General features: G+C 39.1%; 1 protein-coding gene across 2 annotated transcripts in view; it reads right to left on the bottom strand.

The window, feature by feature from the left end:
• The window catches only part of RERE (arginine-glutamic acid dipeptide repeats), a 178,106-nt gene extending 155,900 nt beyond the window's left edge, over positions 1 to 22,206 (bottom strand). For both annotated transcript variants that reach the window (XM_059829833.1, XM_059829834.1), the window contains exons 1-2: positions 21,882 to 22,206; positions 1,691 to 1,761 (exon numbers count right to left, since the gene is read on the bottom strand). In XM_059829833.1, the coding sequence (XP_059685816.1) occupies positions 1,691 to 1,761; positions 21,882 to 22,206 (396 nt within the window). The remainder of the gene's footprint in view (positions 1 to 1,690; positions 1,762 to 21,881) is intronic.
• Positions 22,207 to 22,668: the final 462 nt, after the last annotated feature.

Genomic DNA, 22,668 nt, shown 5'->3' with positions numbered 1-22,668 from the left:
CAGTAAAATCAATAGTGACAAACACACTGCAGATTCATTTCTGCTACTATAATCAGCACCAAGGGTTTATTTGGTTTTGTCATTTTTTACAAGTTCCTTTTATGCATGATGTCAGTAAGAAAAAAATATCGAACAGAGAAATTAAGTAACTCAGAGCAGGCAAAAGTAAGCATAAATGAATGACACTATTTCCATGTGAAAAAATATGCAAAATTGCCAGCAACCCTGATGTCATATCCTTTGCTTGTTAAAAACATGAGAAAAGAGAAACCACTCAAAAAAATTTTAAAGGTGCTACAACATACTGCAATACACTTCCCACAGTTTTGCAAACAGCTTTAACATGTTGTACAGGACCAATGGTGACAACAGAAGCTTCAGCTTTTCTTGTTAATATCCTGAGCAATTAATGCAACTCAGCAGGAACTTATTGCCCAGAATGGCAACCATCACATTGTAATTCCAGTCAGACACAAAAGCACCTGCAAGAGTAGTACAACTGTGGCTTAACCCATTGCTAGAACCTGTTCACTACAAATCCAACAACTCCTTAAAAAAAAAAGGGCGGGGGGAGGGAGAGAGCACGCACACTCACAAGTGCCAAGCACTACCATGGACATCAATAGTGAAGTCTACACGTTCTTCTTCACTGGGGTCTCACAAAATAATCTTGTAAGGAGTAAAATAGAAGACTTGTGTAAGAAGTCTTGGAAAAGGAAGGTATCTTCTGATAACAACAGACAGTGGGTGATCTACGTCTGTAAACTATGCATTGATAAGAAAGACGGTTTATTACATGTTCAGAACTTCCATAAACCAACAACAGCAAGATGATCAGCAGTAACAGTTACCTTTCCAAACACCCTGCTTACACTACCCAAAGCACGGCTAAGTCCAAAACAAGCACAGGTGCCCTCCATTTGGAACAGGCAGCAGCTTCCCACTGGGAAGGATGTTTAACCTCTTACGCGTACAAATTCCGATAAAAACAGGCAAACCACAACTCCAACGAATTTGTTCTTGCACAGCCCCCTGACTTTTCACTTTTAAAGAATGAAGTGCTAAAGCATTCTTAAACGTTATTTTCTGGTTTTCCAAATCCAACTTGACATACTGGTCTAGTCTCTCTTTGCATCCTCACTGTCAGTCCACCATCAGCTGAGCTAAACGGGCTACCACAAGGCAGCCCACATGCTTCCATTTAGACAGCTGTGCTATATAAAGCAAGAGGTAGAGGCACAGCCAAATTTAACTTCCCAGGAAAAACTTAACTTACTGAGCCACAATTTCCCAAAAACACTCAACTCAAAGTTAATACTTTGGTGGGTTACAAAACCTTAAAATGATGTAGGCCACCACTTGAACTCTACAGCCTCGCTAATGAAGCCTATACCAAGGATAGATCACTGTCTTAACAGCAAAACAGCTACTATTTCAGAAGCTAAAGAATCATAGAATCATAAAATCATAGAATCATTTAGGTTGGAAAAGACCTTTAAGAGCATCAAGTCCAACTGTAAACCAACCCTGCTAAGTCCACCACTAAACCATGTCCCTAAGTGCCTCATCCACACAAAAGATGTACTCGGAAGGAGCAAGGAGCTACAGGAAGAGATACAGACTAACAAATAGTGCCATCTCACTGGAGAGTGGGGCAGGGAAAAGGAGGAGATGTGAAAATTTTCCTTACCAGTTTGAAGTCTTGAATGCTGCAGATGAAATACGGGGTATTCGGCCGGCGACTTTCAATATATACGCAATCTTTAAAAAAACAAGATTTTAAAATAATGGAAATTAACTTCTGTACCTCCAAGAAAGAACATAAAAACAGGATAAATTAAAAAACAGCTTAAGATTAGAAAGAGCCACCATTTCATTTGCATAACATGTAATTTATTCCGAGCGTGATCTAAAAATAGAAACTAGATGCTTTATGATGATAAATAAGGGAATTAACTGCATAAAAATTAACTTTTATTTGAATAGACATTTTGCTAGAAAAACAAAAGGAAGTCATATAAGACCATTCTGAATTTACTTAATAAAAATGACCAGGTCACAACCTATGAACCAGATCAAAATAAGACAGTAAACTAATCGGATCTTTTGTGGTTAGCTCACTATTAAGAACCTAGCACTAACATATTTTCTCTTCTAATTGCGAAGAAAACCAAGGCAACCAATCATCAATGAAATGCAGCAAACTAAATTAGATTTACCTCAGGGAAGGACTGGGCTTTCTCAAATTACATTTGACATGACAGAAACTGAGTAATTATTTTTGTTTGGTTTTGACAACTGGGCTCTACAAGATTGCTGTAAAATAAAGTCTGTTGTATTAAAAACAGTCTTGGCAATAACCACAACAAAAGCAGTGCCGCAGAATAAAATTACAGCAAGGATGGGAAAGAAGTGCCTGATTAATGATAATGACCTTAGAAATCAGAAAACTCACACACAGCTTGCTAGAAGGCAAAGATGCTACTCCCAAAGCCAAACAAATATTTCAAGGACAGTCATTGTGTTCTCCTTTTATATTCAGCTAGGTAACTGCTATGCAAAAGACAGAAGACAAAGAACACCAGCTATTCTATGAATGATTCTCCATCAGTCTTTTTATATTTCCACAGAAAAATTCCAAAGTCTTGGAGAGTTTTATAAGACATGTTTCAAAACACAGCTAACACCCAGCTTCATGTCTTGTAAAAATCTAGAAGTTGATCAAGACAAGCATTGCCTAGTTCTTACGCTCCACGAAGAGCATTCCTAAGGATGCACTGTCATTGCCTATAGCAATAAAACTTCTTCCTCCTGAAAGGGAAAAGAAACCCTTCCTTAATCATCTGAAAGCCAACCTGTTCTCAAGAATTCTCTCACCACTGAGAGTTAACTCAAAGATTAATTTAAAAGAGAGCAACTTAGCAGCTATTCAGCAGGACTACCTTAGGACTATCAAAAGTGTAGGAAGAGTCTTAGCAGCTACATCAACCAAGCTGGAAAAAGCTCAGGCATTTCAAATCTATAGCACTTCAGTGATACATGCCAGAATTACACGGTTGTGCATCTGATTTTAAATGTGGCAGCAGTGTAACATCCTGTTCTAATGAGAGATAGAGGTGTACAGTACCCATCTTCACTCATTTCAGGTAACTGATGTTCTTCCAGGATCAAAGCAATTCTGCTGACAAACCAAGCTTTAAATGCACTTAGCACCTTCCCCAAATTCTGCACTGCTTATTGCAGTCATGCAGGTCTGGACCTGCTGCTTTTGGCCACAAGCAAAGTCATACCCAGCAACACTAGCTTATACTTGCATTCCAGTAAAACATCCATATCTTCATTTTATAGGCAAGAAATTATAGCCTGAAGTAGTCAGGTGACAGCCACAGAATTTGTGTTCTGCTTACACCAAAAGACGTTCCTCTCCATCTCAATGGTGAGACTGAGAGGGGAAAAAAATTGGAAATAGTCCTAGCTTTTCTACCAGTCATTTAAAATTAAAGCGTGAAATTATTTTTTCCTCTGTTTTCTGTTTCTTTGCTTATCTTCCTAAATTCTCTTTTCAGATCATCTCTACAAATTTGTGAGTAAGGCTTTATTTTGTCCTATGTCAGCAGTATGTCAAGGCAATGTAGTCAAGGTTTCTAGAAAAACAACAAGTGTCAGAAGAATTACCCCTGAAAGCTAGTACGCTGTGTTTCAGATGCAAAACTGTTCACCTCCAGCATCCTCTTTATAGGCACTACCCATCGAAATGACACTTTTTTTTAACTGGAAAACCATGACAGCAAAGCAGTACCTCTCTTCCCCAGCAGGCTATAAAATAATCTCTACATACTAGTCTCAAACTAAGCCTGCTGATCAGCATAGCTAAAATCCCACATTCAGCAGGAGGAATTCAAAGGCAAAGGTATTTCTCGGTTATACCGACCCATGATTTCAATCTAGACTGGAAAAGATGCTGGTCTCTGGCGGATGCAAATCAGGTTGAGGTCAGAGCACGTAACTGTTGAAGTCAGGCAGGTCACCTTGGCTTCTGCAGAAGAAAGTCTTCTGAAGAAACTCTCCAAATGCCAAGCACAGCTCACTGTGGTCTGCATCCCCAGCGAATGTGAAGGCTAACAAACAGCTAAAAGCACACACTTCAATTCTCACCAAAACCTTGTTGTGAGATGTCAAGTATCAGGGGCTTTTAAAACAGAATTGGGAAAAGGTTACTTAGACCTTCCTCTTCGGCATAAAATCCATTTAGCACAAATACCACCTGGTGGTGAACAGATCTGGCAACTCCTTGAATGAAACTCAATCCCCAGAGCACAAGTTCACCAAACAGATCACCTGCTCAGGAACATCTCACAACCACATGCAGAGAAGTGTGAACCGAGGGCTAAGTGACAGCAACAGCGCACAAAGGGTGGCCTGGAATGTAGGCTTTAACAGAGAGCATCTGCGTCCCCTCAAACGCTTGAGCCAGGTAGCCACGCACGGAGGCATTTCCTGCTGGTGTATCACATAAGTGCAGTAACTATCTGAAGCGAAGCCTGTAAATCCAAGTGTCAAATTTCTACCTGCAACAACATTTGTAAAACAGGTTTCCTTGCGATGGATGGAGAATGGTGCGGTAAACTGCACTTTTAATCACTTCGCAACACCATTTCATAAAGTCAAATGAGCTTGGCAAAATAGATTATTTTTTTGAAGCTGAAAATCTATTGCTTATTTTACAGTAAAAGTCAAAGACCCAGGATAAGAATCTGGATTAATCTGAAATCACAATTTTATCAGCATCAGTGAAGCTCCTCTCTCCAAGTGTATAGAAGGAATGTAATTATAGCAGAGTCATGTCCATGTTCCCACTAGGAGACACAGATATGTAACAACTCACAGCTTGAGTGGTCTGAACCAGAACTTGGCATGCAAGTTCCAAATCAAGCAGTTCTCCTGTTTTGTTTTTTTCCTATTAACTAGAAGTTAACATTGTTGAGCTTACACAAATTTAACTGAAATCTTGGAGAATTTCTGTTACTGTAGTAAGTTTTGATTGTTCATTACAAAAGCATCCACAAAAATAGCACTGAAATGAATTCACGAGTTCAGGCCAGAAATTCCAAAAGCTTTTTTTACATGAGAAGCACCACTAGTGACCTTTCCTACGCTTGCTGTCAGTTATAGCTCCATATGAGTCCTGGCCTCTTTTGAGAACTTCTGCACATCTCTTTTTAGCATAAAAATGCCAACAAAAGTAAGAACTCCACTTCAATACAGCTGGCATCTCTTTACCAGGTGTCCACCCGATGTAAACTTAACCCCAAGTACACTGAGAGGTAATAACAAAGAAAAGGATAATGGAATCAACTGAAGAGTGAAACAATCAACACTAGAAAAGCAGGTATTTAGAGACATTGTTGTGCTATAAGCATTAAATGAAGCTTTAGAGCAAAGAATTCTACATTTTAAAGCAAAGTAAACGGAAATAGTGAGAAAGAGTTAACTCATATTGGATTTATTATGAATCCTCAATATCATTCTAGCATTAGCGCAGAGGAGGAGATGTGGTCAGGAATACAATCTTTCAAAAATGCTAGTGTATTTTCCAAATATAATGATTTGTCTTAATGATGATGGCATCATAGGAATCTATGCTAAATAGCAAGGCTACATAAGTATTTACGTAAGTAGAATCAGTTTGAAGTTTTCTGCTGCATATTTGCACTATCTATAACATGACAAGCCAAATGTCTTGCACCAGGAGTCTCAAGAGAAATAGAAACTTCATGGATGTAAAATACACTGAAATCTTGGGGTTTTTTTTCTTTTTTTAGTAAGAAAATAACAAACAGTTTTATATAACAACCTCCAGTATCTCTGTAGAATCAAGAAGAATCCCGTCCGTTTATTTCAAGCACGACTTACACAATTTGAAATTGGTCGTTTGGAAAAGGCATTTCCTAGCTAGGATAGTAGCAGCTGTTGCAACAGCACGCATACGTACATTTTAAAAGCTTGAGATATCATATATGTAATCAACCATCAACACCAGAACAACAGTAATTCATTTGACTTGTAACTCACACTTACATAGCACTTTTCATCCAAAATCCTGAAAATCCCATAGAAGCTATTAAGTCAGGCTCTCTTGGGAGGTAAGCGTCTGAACCACCTTGCACCAAATGCATCCTCTTCGCCTCCTGGTGTTGATACAGTATGATTCAATCCGGATTATTCAGAAGTTATAGCAATTCAACTCTATCAAAGTGTTCCTGCACCATTTTGTTAACCCAGACTTCCTTGGCTAATCATTCCACTTAGACAGCCCTCTACTCAAACCAACTGCTCAGTACCCCAGGTGAGACATCCATTTACATGATGTTCCACCACTCATTTGCGGGAATTTTTTCAGAATTCACTGGGGAATGTCTATAAAAAGCCACAAGATTTCAGATACAGAAAACACCACAACTTCCAAGATTTTTTTCCTTAATATCACAGTTTTGCAAGCCTCATTTTCAGAGTGTTATCAGACAGCACACAGAATAAACAGCTAAGCATCCCTCTGAAATGGCTGACACAAAAATAAGAGAATCTGGCATCTACTATGGATAAAGCAAACATTGATTCACTAGTATATTATATTTAAGTAAGGCACTGCTGGCTGCCTTCCAAGATCTAAAACTAAGATGACATCCAGTTAAGATGTCTCCAAAGCAATAGAGGCCATACAGATAAGAAAACAAGTTAATCCAGGTGCAAAGCAACCTCACGAAGGCTAGAAACTGGAAAAATGCCAAAAGCAGAACATTCATGGATGCATTCACATTAGCCGCTCAAAACTCACCATAAAGAGCAATTCCTTTCATCTACCGGAAATCCAAAATACAAATATGTTATTTTGAAGAACAGCTTCGATGTGGACCCAAGCAACACAGAAAAACAGCGTATCATTTTTCTAATGCAACAAACCTGCGTAGATAAGACTTACACCCATGAAAAATACAGAATAGCCCCTCCTTACCCTTAGCACACTAGAATGTGCTACTGCACCTTTTTTCCCACTGATCACATACTTCTGGAACATTTCTAGCTCTATATGGCTGCAGGGAACTTCCGCATAGACTTAGACAACTTCAGTCAATTCTCATCACAATTGCTCAGGCTGCTTTGTGTCCAAGCATCTATTGCCACTTTGTGACAGCTACGAAAGATGCCTCATTTGCCATAAAGAAACAGCTAAAATACTTAAAATCACAAAATAAAGATGTTCCTCACGCAGACAAGTTTAATCGCTTCTGAATTCTTTTACTGATCAGCAGGTTTATATAAATTGAGTGACATGTACTCTCTCCACGCTAAATGAAAGTCTGAAGCCTGAGGCTGTTTGTCAGCCTAAAATACAATGAACCCATATGCACTCTTCCTTCAGACACCTGAAAGAAATTCTGGTCAGTTATTTCAACATCTATTATTCTAGAAAGGAACTCACAATACAGGTATGATTCAGACATCTATTTGCTTCTGCAATATTAATATTCATTTCTACTAACCTTAGCATTCAATCCTTTCCACTCAAAAAGCCCAACAAAAATCAAACTGACTATAAATTTCATAATTTAAACATGTGATCAATTGAATGGCTCAGTGGCATGTCCATTGAAGTTACTCTACGGTGATACACAATCCCTAGCCCCCTGATTTTCAAAGAAATACTATCCAATACTCAAAATATTTTGTTACTCATCTCACCACATGGAATTATGGACTGAGTAGCCCATAACTGTAATTAAGCCATTCCACTTTACACCTACTCATCCAAGGTGAGTAAGTCACTAGTTTGCCCTCTCTGAGTGTACTATATCAGGCAGTGGACTTGGCTGCAGCTACCAACATTTGGCAGCTTGAGGGCAAAGAAACCCTGACAAGGTAAGTTCCCTGCAAAACAAAATACAATTCAGAAGGCCAACAAATACTCATGAACACCGCTACACTGGCTCCACCTCCAGTGCTTGCTCTTCATTGTTCTGTGACAATCTTTCTCCAAACCCCAGCTGACTAAAAATCCAGACTCACAAGAGGCCTTGCCTTAAACATACGCAAGTTAATCCTGCTACGCATACTGCATCGCCATTATTCTTTCACTTACCTTCTCCCTGTTCCCTTTAACTTGCAAGGTAGTGATAGCCTTAAAGTATTTTTCTTAGCCTGTATTCAGTCCACCTCCAAATCCTTCAAGTCTCCTTCCCTTCCCAGGCATTTTTGCTTTTCTAGTCCTTATTAGAGTTGCATCAACAACTACATTCTGCGTTGGCTGCTCTGCCATCTGCAAAGGTCCCTTGAAAACTGAACTGAAGGATGTGTTTTCTTAGGCAAGGCTCATGACCCCCTAGAATCATACCACTAATAGAAAATGAAAGATGCCTGATTATCTACATTGACGTAGTGATAAATCAGCAAAACAGCAAAGAAATTACTGTGCAGTAAGCTATAGGATGAAATACAGCAATCAAAAACTGTTGCTCTGAACGTCCTTACACACTTACCAAAGGATAATTTCTTTTACTGAAGCATAGTCATCCTCGCATCATCCTGCATTCATTAGAAAATAAGAGCAAGCATGAAGCAAGTAACCACACAGGAAACGGCTGTGCTATACATTCACACTCTGGCCTTCTCCACAGCAAGATAACAGCCATGTGTCAACTTCCAAGGGCCACCTCAGACAAGTTAACCATCTGCTCTGTTACACCACAGAGTTTACTGGTGACAAACCAGCAAACTCTCCTACAGGAAGAAACAAAAAACCCCCAAAAAAACAGCAACAAAAAAAAGGCCAAAAAAAAAAGGCTTTCCATAACCTTCGCCACTACAATGGCAAAATAGAGTAAAGAAATCTTAAGTTCCCTGCACAGCTAGACAGATTCACTGCCTGTCTCCAGCCATGAGTGCATTTGCTTAGTTTCCTATTTCGTGTAAAATGTCCCACTGGAGATGAAGTATTTCTACGACACATGGTACAGAGTCATTACGCCTTTGGGCTTGTGATACTCACCAGATGTGCCCTAGTTCTGAAGGGTTACGTTAATATTCCCCACACTAAAAGCTGCTTTTAAAATTAGAGCTTCAATACATGGACTTGAAGATCTTTTGGAAAAAAACCCAACCACCTCACTTCTCTGAAAACATGAACCTTTATCAGCTTAAATGCTGCAGTTTATGTAGTAACCATCCTCACAGTTAGAATCCTTTTCTGTTTTACCTAATGAGTCAACACTTGCATCATCCAAGAAACAAAGCCTTAGGCTCTCTGCACAGCACCACACTTCCACAGGAAAGATACTCCTTGAAAGCCATTGCCAAGGAATTGTCTACAACCCCTCGCCATCGTATTTCAACAGTCACAAGCTCAGACTTCACAGTGTAGCTGCAAGCAACCTGAGTTCCAATATACACGCATTTCCCAGTTTTGACATCCCAGTGTCGTACTGGATTATGCATTCTTCCCCTCATTTTGCTTTCCTTCAGATATTCTATGTTAGAGTTAGAGGTTCTGAAAAATGATATGCCAGATGTTAACTTAACAATTTAGGTACAACTTAGGGGAGCTCCTCGGACACCGAGTTTGAACAGTTCATGCATCAACTCTTACATTGTCACAACCAACCAGAAGAATCATCGGGTTGATGTAATCAGCAGTAACACGTGCTCTATATTCAACCATTCAACTTCAGGTATACTTATCCCTGCAGCATACATGTACGCTCCTGTTCCACATCCACCACTTCTAATTTAATATAGAGATAACACTTATCCCAACACTCTCATTAAGTCTACAGATTCAGTTGCACCACAGTAGAAATTCATATGATGGATCTGAGAAACTGTAAAAGGAAGTGTCCAGGCAAGCCCTGCAAAACAGGTGTGTTTCATCAGAACATCCTGGATTAAAAAAGGGGGAAAAAAGAAATCCAGCTGTTTATTGAGATAGACCCCAATTCTTTGGGAGACAGAGAATTTTATTTATGGATTTTACAGAGTCTTTTTTATTCATATATATATATATATTTAAGGACTTGAGAGGGAGGAAGGGAGACACACACACTTTACGTGTGTATATATATGTATATATCCTGAATACAAGTTGTGGGATAGGCAAATAATTAAAGGATATTTACATTCCTCCATTCTGGTGCCTAAAATTAAAAGGCTTAGTGTCCTAGTGCCCTCTGCCAGCCAGCAAAGAGGCATGATCAGGCAATTCTGAACTGTTCTCCAGAAACACCTCTGCCCGAGCCAAAAGTAGTGGGAACCCCAAGCAGCGGCTCTTCATTTCAACGTCTCAGGTACTTAAATGCCACAATCCTTCACCACCACCAACCAGAACAGCTAAATACAATTAGGAGCACAGTATTAGCAGTTACAGATCATTAATAACCAAGTGGTACCTTTCAAAGGATCAGAAAAATATTTGCAATATTAATGAATTCTAAATGTTGAAATCTGAATCTGCCTGTATTCCAAATACAGGAAGATTACCAAACCCGTGAAAACAAAGGTCAATAATGGAAACAGACCTCTAGCTACAGCAATACATTTGGCATGATGGTTTAGTAACAAACTTAGAAACACAGGGAGGAATGCACTGGGAACAAAAAACACGTGGTTTTAACTAGAAAAATATTACCACTGACAGGTAGGGAGCTATACAGTTGCCTCTCTTCCCCCCATATGGCTGACAACAAACAAATCACTAGTCTGATCTTGAATCCTGCTGAGCAGATTTCAAGCAACACTGCTGGCTCCTTGTCAGAAAACAAGGTGCCAGAGCCCTGGTCTGCAATAAATGGTTAACCCATTTACCGTGTTCATCTGAAACTCACGGGAGTATTCTTGATGCCTGGACTATAGTTCTTATATGGCAAATGATTTTATTATAAACTGGTATCATAGCGAATCCATTTTCTTTAAGGGGTTTTGCTGCTGTTTAATGGACTGTCAGTATAATTTAGATTTCATCTATTTAAACTCATTCAAGCCTGGCTCCTGATTGTACAATAAATGGAACATATTTCTATTCAACAAAATTAATGACAGCTAATTGTAGTCTGCAGTTCCCAATTTTATAAAAGCAACTGTTCTCCAGTTCAGGCACCCAGCTACATGATTTCCCACACCAATTATTTTTCTGCGCTTTTCATGCATGTCCACAACACTGTACAGTTCTTATTGCTAGATGCATTCAGACATACTTTGTTAACAATTTTGATACAAACCAGACATTTTCTTACAGAAAGTAGTGTTACCAAAAAATGCCACACCGAAAGCAGAGACACCGTAGATGCTCAGCCACTACCTCATGCTAGGGTATCCTCCTGTCTTAGAATTGTTTTTCAATTAAATACATGGAACAGGAGACGAGGTGGGCATAAGAGTGCAGGTGACTAATTAAATAACCAGCTAGTCTAAGAGCTCCTTCTTTAGCAACAGATAAGCTTTACTGCACCCATGCCATTTAAAACAGTCTTTTCTGATCTTTTAAGGTCACAACAAACTTTTGCTGGAGGTGCAACATTTGCTCCAAATGCTTCTCCCTGCTATTTTACAAATGCCTCCATAGCCACCTGTGTCTCAGACCTGAACTGGATGCATTTCACTAGCTCCTCATGGACACTCATTTCTAAGTACTGTGGAAGGCACAAAAGATGAGCAGCACCACAAACATACCACCACATCGCTACATGACCTCACTTCTTTAGATATACTTAACTTTTTTTCCCTATTAAAAAATCCTTCGTGTGCTAATTACAGCACACTTGAAGAACAATGGCTACAGATAACTCTGATACCTTAAATGCAAGCATTAATAATAAGCCTTAAGAAACCAACAGAAGAAGTTGTCAAGATCTACATGAAATCAACTGAATAATCTCCATAACGCCTTCGAATAGAGCACACAATTGGCCGATACGCACAAAAACCTGAAGAGATTAAGGGGTCGAGATTATGTATCAGTTGAGATACGGAATCTTTCTTCTCACGCACTTTACATTCCCTTGTGTTTCCCAAGTTTTGGTAATGCGTCAACCATGACATTAAAAGAAATCAACAGTATACAGCTGGCCCATGAAGCTGTACTTAATGTGAAAAATGGCATCTTTACACAGCTTTGAGTTTAAGTTGTTCTTCTGTTGAACCATGCATAATTATAACTCCATGCTCTAGTAGGCAAAACAAGCACACCAAGAAGACTTGGAAGAGAAAACTCTTCTGCTCCCAAGCCCACCACAAACACCAAATGGTTGCCTAACTTCTCTCCCTTAGCTACCCTTTTGATAATTGAAGTGCAACACACTGCAATACCTCATTAAAATATGGATGGGTTTTATTTATGTAGCCCTCAACTAGAAAAAAATTACAGCCATTACTATTTCCCTAGTAACTGGCCCATCACTTCATCTTCCCAATTAGACAAATGGATAGAGAGTAACCCATTTTATAAGTTGACGGTGCAGCCCTGAACAGAAACACATGTTCAGAGGGAGAAAACTAAATGTGTCACTTGGGTGAGGGTGATTTTCACAGAATACTGTATTTCAAACACTGCAGTCTGTTGCCTCAAAGCCTGTTGTGATGCAAATACAGACGCTCCTGTCAAGTAAGCTTATGTGATACTCTCCCTATTGTCTACTAACCTGATATTCAGCCAGCTGCAAATACCTAGCAGCACTGAAAAAATATCTGTATTTTTAAAAAAATCAATACATGTTTTTGGAAACAAAAAATATTTTCCTATTGTTTAAATTGGTAAATAGCTCCGAGATACCTTTTATACAGAACAAATTAGTGCAGCAGCTGTAAAGCTGATCTTACAGCAGAAGTGTATTTACTTTGTTTCAATACCGGTATGTTACCTTTTTTCCTCTCCATTTTAAAGCACAATGATCATGCTAGTCAGCTGCTTAAATAAGAAATGCCCATTTCAGGAAGAAAAAAAATGCTTTCTTCATTATTAAGAAAAGAAGAGTGCAATCACCACAGTAAAGATACAAGCATAAATTTTCAAGCCAAAGAAAAATAAATATACATCTACATTTAGGTATATTTCTTTCCTAAACAAACAATACAAATGAAAAAGTCTTAGATCTATATCAGTTTTCATGTACATCTAGCTAGTCCTTTTACAGCAGGGTTTCTGATCCTTTTTTGCTTTAAATATCTTTACTGCTTTTGGTAAAAGCATTTATAACACATTCTGGACTTTGAATAAAAAAGACAACTAGACAGAGCCATTCTTCCTGCCAATGCTGAAACAAAGCAAAAATATTTTTATTTGTAGCTCAATTTGCTTGAGATGCTTCTTTAGAGCAACACCTGCTCTGCTACCAGATACTGTTTATACAAAACTACCTCTTTAGAACAAAAGGAAAACCAAATAGGTTGCCTAAAATTTATGCTATTACAGGAAAAAAAAAGAAGGTCACAGATCAGTTAGAAGATACCCAGTTACAGACAAATACCTTACCAGTGTAGCCCATCAAGCAGTAACATGAAAATGGAGATAAATTTTAAAGGAGAATTTATTTTCATCAATTCTCATGTTGTATTTACCCTCTTCCAAACGCTCCTCTCTCTAATGGTTAATGAACAACATGGCAACTTCCATAAAGTAGGAATAAGAAAAAGCTCTGGCAAGTTCATACACTAGAAGTTCAAACTATTGTAACTGAAATAAATTGCGGGCAGGCCATGAACAATTACTGCAGCCACAAACTCCACTTTCACTCCTTGAAAACCATTATTTCAAGGAATTCCTTCCCCTTAGTCCAATTTTTCCACAGTTGCTTCCCACTCACTGTTTTTTTACTCCAGAATTTCCATTTGCCTAATTTCATAATGGCATGCTACATTCCCCATAAAGAATTACTTTTTGCTTAGGTTACAATCGTTCTACATTCACCCTCTGCAAGAATTACTCCCTAATGCAGTCTGCAAAACTGCTCATATCTGTGGTCCACAGTTACTTACGGTAATTAAACCACAAGTTTTCAACGGTGGCTGTTGTAGCCACACACACAGAAAATGTCAATAAGGTGTTCACGTGAAGTTTCACATTCATCCTCTAACAGCTCCAAAACGCCACAGCTTTACAAGGTATTTTTATTTTGCATTACAAGCGTCAAGGAACATGTTATGAAGTTCATTTAGTACACAGCATATGTTTATAGAGCTCACATAATGCACGTTATTTCTAGTAATACTTCATCGTAGCAGTCAATGGTTGTACGTCGCCTTTTGTTAGCGACCCATGTTTTGGTATGACGGAACACAGAGGGATGACTCACAGATAAAGTATTAACAATAACTTTATAGAGAATGTCTTATCTAAAATTCTCCACTTGCACAATTCATCTGTTATCAAAACACCACCACAATTTCAAGTAATAACAAAGACAATACAAAAAACTCCCTGTTAGGCCGACGCTGGCTAAGCACGGTCCCAGAGCAGATCCCCAGCCTCCCACCCCTGGTACGCTCACCTCCTCCGTGCGGCTCTTCACGATTTATACACAAAAGCCAAACAAAGCCAGAGGAATCCATTTGCTAGATCAACCTTGATCTGCACTTAAACTCCATCTGTCAAGCACCAACAGCTGTCCACATACAGAGCAATGCCTGCCACATTTAAAAGCAAATATGGACTCAGTAAATGCATCGTCTTTTTTTTTTTTTCCTTTTTTTCCCCAGTTTGGCTTATGTTTACTGCTTATACTAACAGCACATATACAGAAAATTAGTTATATGCAGTTAAGTAGTTGATGTATGCTGTCATGTAGCCTTAATTATTTTCTACACTTAATACTATTCACCAATCTTGAAAAACTACTCTTTCCATAAAATCTCAAAAGCTGAGAATAAAAACTAATTACAACCACTGTTAATATCCAATAGTACAGAACAATAACACCACAAGTTTCAGCTGCACGTGGAAACAGTTCTCTACAGACTTCAATCAACTTCAAAGAAAATCCTTCTGTGATGCTTTTACGCATTTTTAAATGTTTTTATGCATTGCATTAACCCTCCTGACATGTTTTAAGACTCACCTACTAATCCAGGCCTTTTCTGGTTCCCCCCCCCCCCTCCTTTTAATTACTAAAGGAGGAATGGGTAAAGAATGCTTTTGTTTCCATTGAAACAAAAATATTAAAGATAATGCCATCTTCTAAAAAAAGATTGTTACGAGTTTTCCTCACCACTATTCACATATGCAGAAAGGTTGAAAACAAAGTGGTTTAAGTGTGAAAAATAAGGGAACTCTTATAAACACATTAAGCAGCACAGCTCCTGAGGTTATTCCTATTTACAGCAACCGAAAGTCTGTCACTGAATATCTGATTATTTCGATGATCTAGTACCACGATGGTAAGAGACTTTCAAATGAAGAAGAGGGAAATACAGAGTGCATCGTGTTAGAATACATGCTCATTTCAACTATGAAGCTTTTGAGGGAAGAGAAGATCACACACGCAAAAATACGCATCTCCATGACAAACTTGGTCAATCCACGCAACATGGACAGAAAACAACAGTCTAGCCAAAGACCTCCGAAAATTAAAATGTGCAGCTGAAAAAATAATTTTGTTGCATTTCTTCCTTCTGCCCAAGCATAAAAATCAGATTTTAAGACTTCCCAGAAAAGAATTAACTTTTCTTCCCCCTACTTTTCAGCAGCCTAAAAACACCTGCCAGAACTTCAAGGTTTATAGAAAAAAATTCATATTCATATTATATGTATTTTTATATTCAATTCTGCCATGGCCACCGTGCTCAGCTGGTAAAGCTGTCAGAACAAACAGAAGGCAGCATCTAGAAGAATGACAAACACATGGGTCAATGGCAAATACAAGCCAATCACTGTCAGACCATGCACCAAAATTCCTGCATTTCAATTTCACCAACATTCAACCCAAACAGCAGTACACCACTTCTTAACAAAGTAAATAGAGGGAGGAAGCACTTTGGTTTGGGTTTTGTTTATTTATATTTTTATAAAGCTGATGGAGGTTTCTGGATTAAAACAACCATTTCAGGAATTTCCTCAGTTACAACAATGCAAAACATCTCGGCACAGTTATAATAAAGGGAACATTTAACAATTAATTACACCAGCAAAAACTAAAGCTTAGCAGTTTAGAAGTCCTAATACTTGCTCACTAACCAAATTGACAGTAGATTTTAAGATATCTAGAAGAAATCTCAGTCTGACTGGATCTTAGGTAAATGTAATTCTGGTTCCACTGTGATTGAACTCCACTGGCCACGCTCCACAGGACACTGATGTCAGGCCTGCAGGTTCACACAAAAGATGACCCATCATCTTTTGTTATTTTCTCATTGTGACAGTGCAATAACCCAACACCTTCAAATCCGAGGCACTGAAGACTGCAAACTACTTCATAGCTTATGAAGTGCTCCCTTTGAAAAATGGCCACATACTCTGTAATCACAGAACGTACTGCAGTGAAAGGTATGCAAGATCTCACTTTGATACATTTGGTGACAACTGAGCAGCAGTATTTCACAAGTGTGCATCCGACCTGCAAATTCAGTCTCTCTTCCCTTCTCTGATGCCTGTCCAGATAATAGCTTACGGGGTTACGGTGCCTCCTAAACAGCACTCGGGGACAGAAATCTAACAAACCTTTAAAGAGACATCAACCTGTAAATCCAAAAAGTTAGCACTCAAGTTACATTTTCCAGTAGCAATATCTCACTTGCATTCTAGTGACAGTGATTTCCCATACCTTAAAAAAAGGCAACTAAACGAAAAAGTCCAATAGCTGTCCCAAACAGTGATTGCCTAAACGTCTCAAAGTGGCAAAGAGACACATTCCTATTTTTTGTATACTAGGCTAGATGTTCCAGGATCCACATAAAGCTAATTCTGCCTCTTTCCCTGCACCATACCAACCCACACTTTCCATATCTAACAATCTGCACCTCTCCTTCAAGCTTCACACAGATCTTAAAACACGTAGGACGGAGAGGCTCTCAGGCAAGCTATTCCAAAGCAATTTGCTAGAAAATGATAAAGCCCTATAATGTACTACTCTCCCTGCAGAAGCATTTCACCTTGTGTCACCTCATGTTGATTCCTCTTGCTGTTGTGCTGTTTATATAGCTACTGATGTCACCGTAGAAACAGATCCTCATAAACCCTTTTAATTCCTGCAGATCCTTTTAAATGTTTCTACGCAGGCAGAGCAAACAATATTGTCCTCATCTCCAGGTGACATAAAGTCATCTGTTTTCCTGAGGCTCCAAATCAACTTAGACTTTTATCCAACAAAGTTTTTCCAGTCCAGCATTCAAGGTGCCATCGTGATGACATTACAGCAGCCTGCTCAGCAGCAACAATACCCTCAGTATTAAGTTATGTGCCTTTAAAATAGCAATACCCTTCCTGATGTGTTGAACAGTCTGAGGGTGAAAGAGGACAGGAACCATACAGCTTCCTCCAGCAAGAAAGGTATGCAAGAGTTCAGAGAACAAAAAGGAACAGGGCAATAAAAGTATCCACATAACCAGCTATTATTTTGATGCAGATATTTCTGCTATGTACTTTTTCCAGAATCTTAACCCATTTACTTCATAAGAGCAATTTATTGGGATACTGAAAAGAAGATCTCCATGTTGAAGGGCAGGCTGAAGATATACAAGAAAAATACCTCTACACGTCAGGTCCTTAGAAGACTAAGCATGTTGTTGCCCTCCAGACCTGGGAGGGAAGAAAGGTTCTCTGGAACAGTATGATCACTACCTTTTTCACTTCCGTTACATTAGCCAGAAATGTAAAAGTTATGACAGGGCTCTGTGTTTTCCATCACATCGCTCTCTCCTCCAGCTAGGCAAGTCATCCTCTCAACCAAGGATCAAAAGCAGGGCCTATACAAAAGCCGCTATGTCACTCAACTGTGTTTGGAGTAGCATGGCACTTGGAAAAAGCCTGGACAGCTGCTCCAAAAGCACCTTAGCCACTGAAGTCCAGTATAATACACTGACAGCCATTTGGTTGACAGCGCTTCAGTACGTTCTTCGACACAGAAAATCATACACGGAGACCAACTGTCTAACCCAAACAACAGATGCAGTTATAAAGTCTGGTTTGCACAGCAGAGTATCAAAGTATTCAAATTCACTTACAGTCTGACAATCAAAAAAGTAGAACTGCAAAAAACATACTACCAAACAAGACCACCCGTTTTAGACTACACCCAATTAGGAGCCATGTGTTAACCATATTGCCCGTGCATACAAACTGTACGGGAAATCAACCCTTTCAAACTGTGCCGTCTTTTGGCAAAAGCCAGTAGGATAGCAGGGAATCAATCTGCACTAGAAAGGGAAGGAAATTCAGCATTCAATAATCTAACTGAATCTAAGAGGAGGGAAAAAAAATAATCTCAGTCTTGATGCAACTCTCTTACACGATCATTATCTTATGCTAAGGAAGCCTATAAGCAAATCTTAATACACTTTGTACAATAAAACTTAATTTGTTAACCATGACAGACATTTTGACAAAAGCAAGGTAAGAACTGCGAAGAAAGAAAGAAGAAAAACACACCCCACAGATGAGATTTGGAAGGAAATGGGAGTGAAGTTGTGGAAGCTGAGAGGACAGATGGGTAAGTGGGCCAACAAGCTTTTAGGATAGGCCTGTGTGATTTCCAACAAAGTAGAGAAGATTAATTGCATCGTGCTGTCTAAGCTCTACGCAATAAGTTTTAATACCTGGTTTAAAGCTATGCATACATTCATTGTATCCATGCAAATTAATAAGACCAGTATTTATATAGTAACAATATAGTGTAACCTTTCATTTGAAAAAATTCTAATGATCTTGATTACCTATTTACAGTTTACTTGCTATTATTCAAATTAGCTGCTGAGCTCAGCAGAGAAAAAAGTAACATTAAGTGTTGGATTAAATACTATACAGCAGTGGGGTAAACACAGAATGAGATTTTAACCAAGGAGTTCATAGTAAGAAAATGTAGACCTTTAACATTCATCCGTATCAGGGAAGAGTATTTAAGAGAAAGAATCAAGCGAATGGAGAGGATTTCCTTTCCTTAAAGCCTAAAAGATATAAGCTGAAGACAGCTAGCTGTTCTGCACACACCTTTAATTTTCAATTCTAATCCTTGCTGTGCAAGTCTTGTTCATTTAAACTCTCTTAATCCCTCTTAAATTTTATGTAATTTGTACCCTTAGCTACAAATACATCTCCCTATATGTAACCTAGCCATAAGACAGAAGCTAAGATTTTCTTCTGCAATAGATGCTAAAATTGTTTTAGAATCTATTACGCACTGGAATGTGTGTTCAATATCTCACTCCTGTTAAGAAATTATGTTTTACATAAAATTTAAAAATCAGTATAGTCAGTTAAGGTTTCAGCTAGGCTCATGTCCCTCCAACAATGAGCTAGCCAGTAATGTGTATTCTCACTTCTCTCTGCAGTTTTCAAGACAAGAGACAGATGCAAGTTTAAAAAAGGACAAAGAGCAAACTAAACAGAAAAGTTTCAATGCTAGGGTACACATCTTAGGCTAATTACCACTCATAAAATATAAAATTTAATAAGCAGATTTTTAAACTGCAAAACAGGTATAAAATATCTCAATTATCACAAGGCTTTCCTTGTTCTTCCACTAGATAACCTCCTCCACATCAGATACAACCGCTTCCCCCCACCCCCTTTTCTTCAAACAGTGCAGAACAATGGACAAAGAGAAAATGAAGCAAGCTGCCTGTGGCCGGCACTAGCCTGAGCCGAGACCGGGCTTTCAAATCCTTGACCAGATCACACAACCTCTTCCAAACCCTGCCGAACACCACTTGTATAGCGGGGAACTGCTCCTCTGCCAGCCAGCTCCCTGGTCTGCAACCACCATCACCAAAATACAGTTGATGAAGTACTCTGCTTGTTAGAGAAGATTATTCTCCCGCACTATCAACTATGTGTGCTCCCCAAAGTCCGATAAGGCCTGAGTGGTACTTGGCCAGCAATTACAGAGTATTCGCTGCGTGCAGGTTCTCTGACACATCTCCATGCCTGTGCTGTGACTGAGGCTTTACCTTGCATTTCAGTCCATAAATACACTCTCCCCCAGCGTGTAATTGCTGGCAAGTGAGAAGGTACAAGCCATAACCAAAGCTCTTGCCAATCTGTAAATAAAGAATATTTCTCTTCTGAACAGATACTTTTGTGAAAAATACAGCATAAACAATCCAAGCGCTCCCCACACTACCAGCATTTACAGGCTCTCCCCTCCTTTGTCAATTATCTGGCAAAGATGCAAACTCTGTGTAACCACAGTTCTGATTCCTGCTGTTCTGCAAATATCCCTCCATCCAAGTACTAGGTACTCCAAGCACTGCATCTACTAGATTAAGGTGCTAGTACTTCTCCATCCTTCTACAGGATACAACTGAGATCAAACGGATTTTCCATCTTAATTTTAAGCAAAGTCTTTTTGCAATAAAGCCACTGTGTTGCATTGTACTACTGGGCCCACATGACAGCTGTTCTTAACAGATTCTAAATTATTTTTCATCCTCTGACACCAAAAATCAGATTGTCATCAAAGCTAACGCTTTTGCAGGCTCCCTATTGCTACTGCTCAAGCAACAAATATTACTCAGCTACAAGCCCTGACCAAGAGAAAAACGTATCTTTCGAATGGTTTGAAACGATATTTGAAGCATTCAATAGATAAGCTATTCTGACAAACATTGGTAGATCTAAGTGAAAACAGACTACCACTTTCACATGGAATAACAAGTACGGAACGCAACACCTCCAAAATCAGCAAAATTTCAGCCCATCTGTATCTGCAGCTGACAGTGGCCACACACACAGCTAGCATTTTAGAGCTTTTACAGCAACTACAACTGGATAGAGCATTTACAACATTTACATCTGTACTCATAGAACGAGATTTCAGTAGTTGAGACATGCAGCACCTCATGGAAAAAATGGGACAAGATTTCACCTCATTAGTTTCCATGGTTTTTAGTTTGAATCCATCTCTATTTTGCTCCAGCAGTGTTACTACAGCACACTGATAATTTTACAGAAAAGTAGTATAAAACTACCAGAGCCCTTAAGCCAGTGCTTTGAACAGGAAAGCCAAAACGTAACTATTCCTTGTGGTGGAACAAACAACTGCAATCGACACTTTTAAAATGCTGTGTGGGTGAACACAGAAGTTTTTACTCAAATATGAGGAATAATCTAATTTTCAAGTACAATTTCTGCTGTGCATAGGCATTAGCTAGCCACTAATGAGGGGGTGAAATCAATGGCATGATAGGTATGCGATCTTAAGTCACCTGATTTATATTTCACAAATAGAAGACAGGAGAGGAGCTCTACAAAGAAATCATAGGTTTGCAGAAAAACTTGCAGAAAGGTTGAAAGATCTCTCTACATGCCACCTAGTCAAATCTTGAGCTCAGATCAGGTCTCGTTTCAAAGTTGGAGCAAAGTGCTCAGTACTTTATCCATTTCAGCGTTGAAATTCCCAGGGACAGAGATTCCATACGATACACGGATAATTAATGCAGTAGAAAGAAAAAAGGGTGGCTCTTTTTCAAAGAGGAGCTAAGTTCATTCCAACAGATCAGACATTACAAGATACAGTCAAAAGCTTTTGCCTGCATATCCATATTTGTCTCCAATGGAAATGTGGCAACCTGCCCCCAGGACAATCGTAATCTAAATTAACAGATAGCACATTGTGCTGTCTGCTGCAGCCAACTGTCTGGTAGCTCTGGTGCACAATTACTTTTAAAGTTAATAGAACGGAAGAATTTCTTACCTCCAGGCCTGTATACAACATCATCCTCTGTGATAAAGGACGTTATTTCACCGTTGTCTGTTCTCTCATACCGGGACTTCTTCTTGGGTGGTTTCTTTTTGCTCTTCTTTGTGGACTCCTCTGTGGTGGCACTGTTGTTGTCATTGTCCTCATCTTCACTATGGTCACTTTCTGCATAATTCTTGGCACCTCCTTCCAATGTACAGCTCCGTCGAGGACGCGAGTTCTCACTCTCCCTCGCCTTGTCTCTCTTGTCTCGCTCCTTATCCCGGTCTCTATCCCTGTCCTTCTCTTTGTCTTTGTCTTTTTCTTTGTCCGCTGTCATGATTCGCCACGTGCCTTCTTCTGTCCTCTCACGGCTGGGCCTCCGTGAAAGGTAGACAGTGAGCCTGGGCTTCAGTCTTCTGAATTTCTCACTCAAATCCAGGAAAAATTCAACCACTCCAACAACCCCAGCGTTTTAAAAAGGTTCTTGAAGGGGTAGGGGGGGAGAAAGAGGGGAAAAGCCCATGTTAATATTCAAAATTCTTTCAATTTCTGAAAATAAAAATTAAAAGCAAAGAAAACCCCACATCCTAAAGCAATTCAGTATGGAAAACACAAGACAGTAATATACAAGGCAGTCGTTTGAAGCATTTGTAGGAATGATGACTTATGAAGTGCCTGTAAAATGTTTGAAGCTACCTCCATCCTCAAAAAGATCTCAACTCCTCAAAAAAATTCTTTTGTTCGCTACAGAAATATAATAACTTTTTGGATGGCAAGTGCTCCCTGTGAACACGTATCA

This window comes from Gavia stellata, chromosome 27 (assembly GCF_030936135.1).
Source record: "Gavia stellata isolate bGavSte3 chromosome 27, bGavSte3.hap2, whole genome shotgun sequence".
Classification (NCBI taxonomy): domain Eukaryota; kingdom Metazoa; phylum Chordata; class Aves; order Gaviiformes; family Gaviidae; genus Gavia; species Gavia stellata.
The sequence above is the reverse complement of the archived record's forward strand: the minus strand, read 5'-3'. Positions and strand labels throughout refer to the sequence as shown.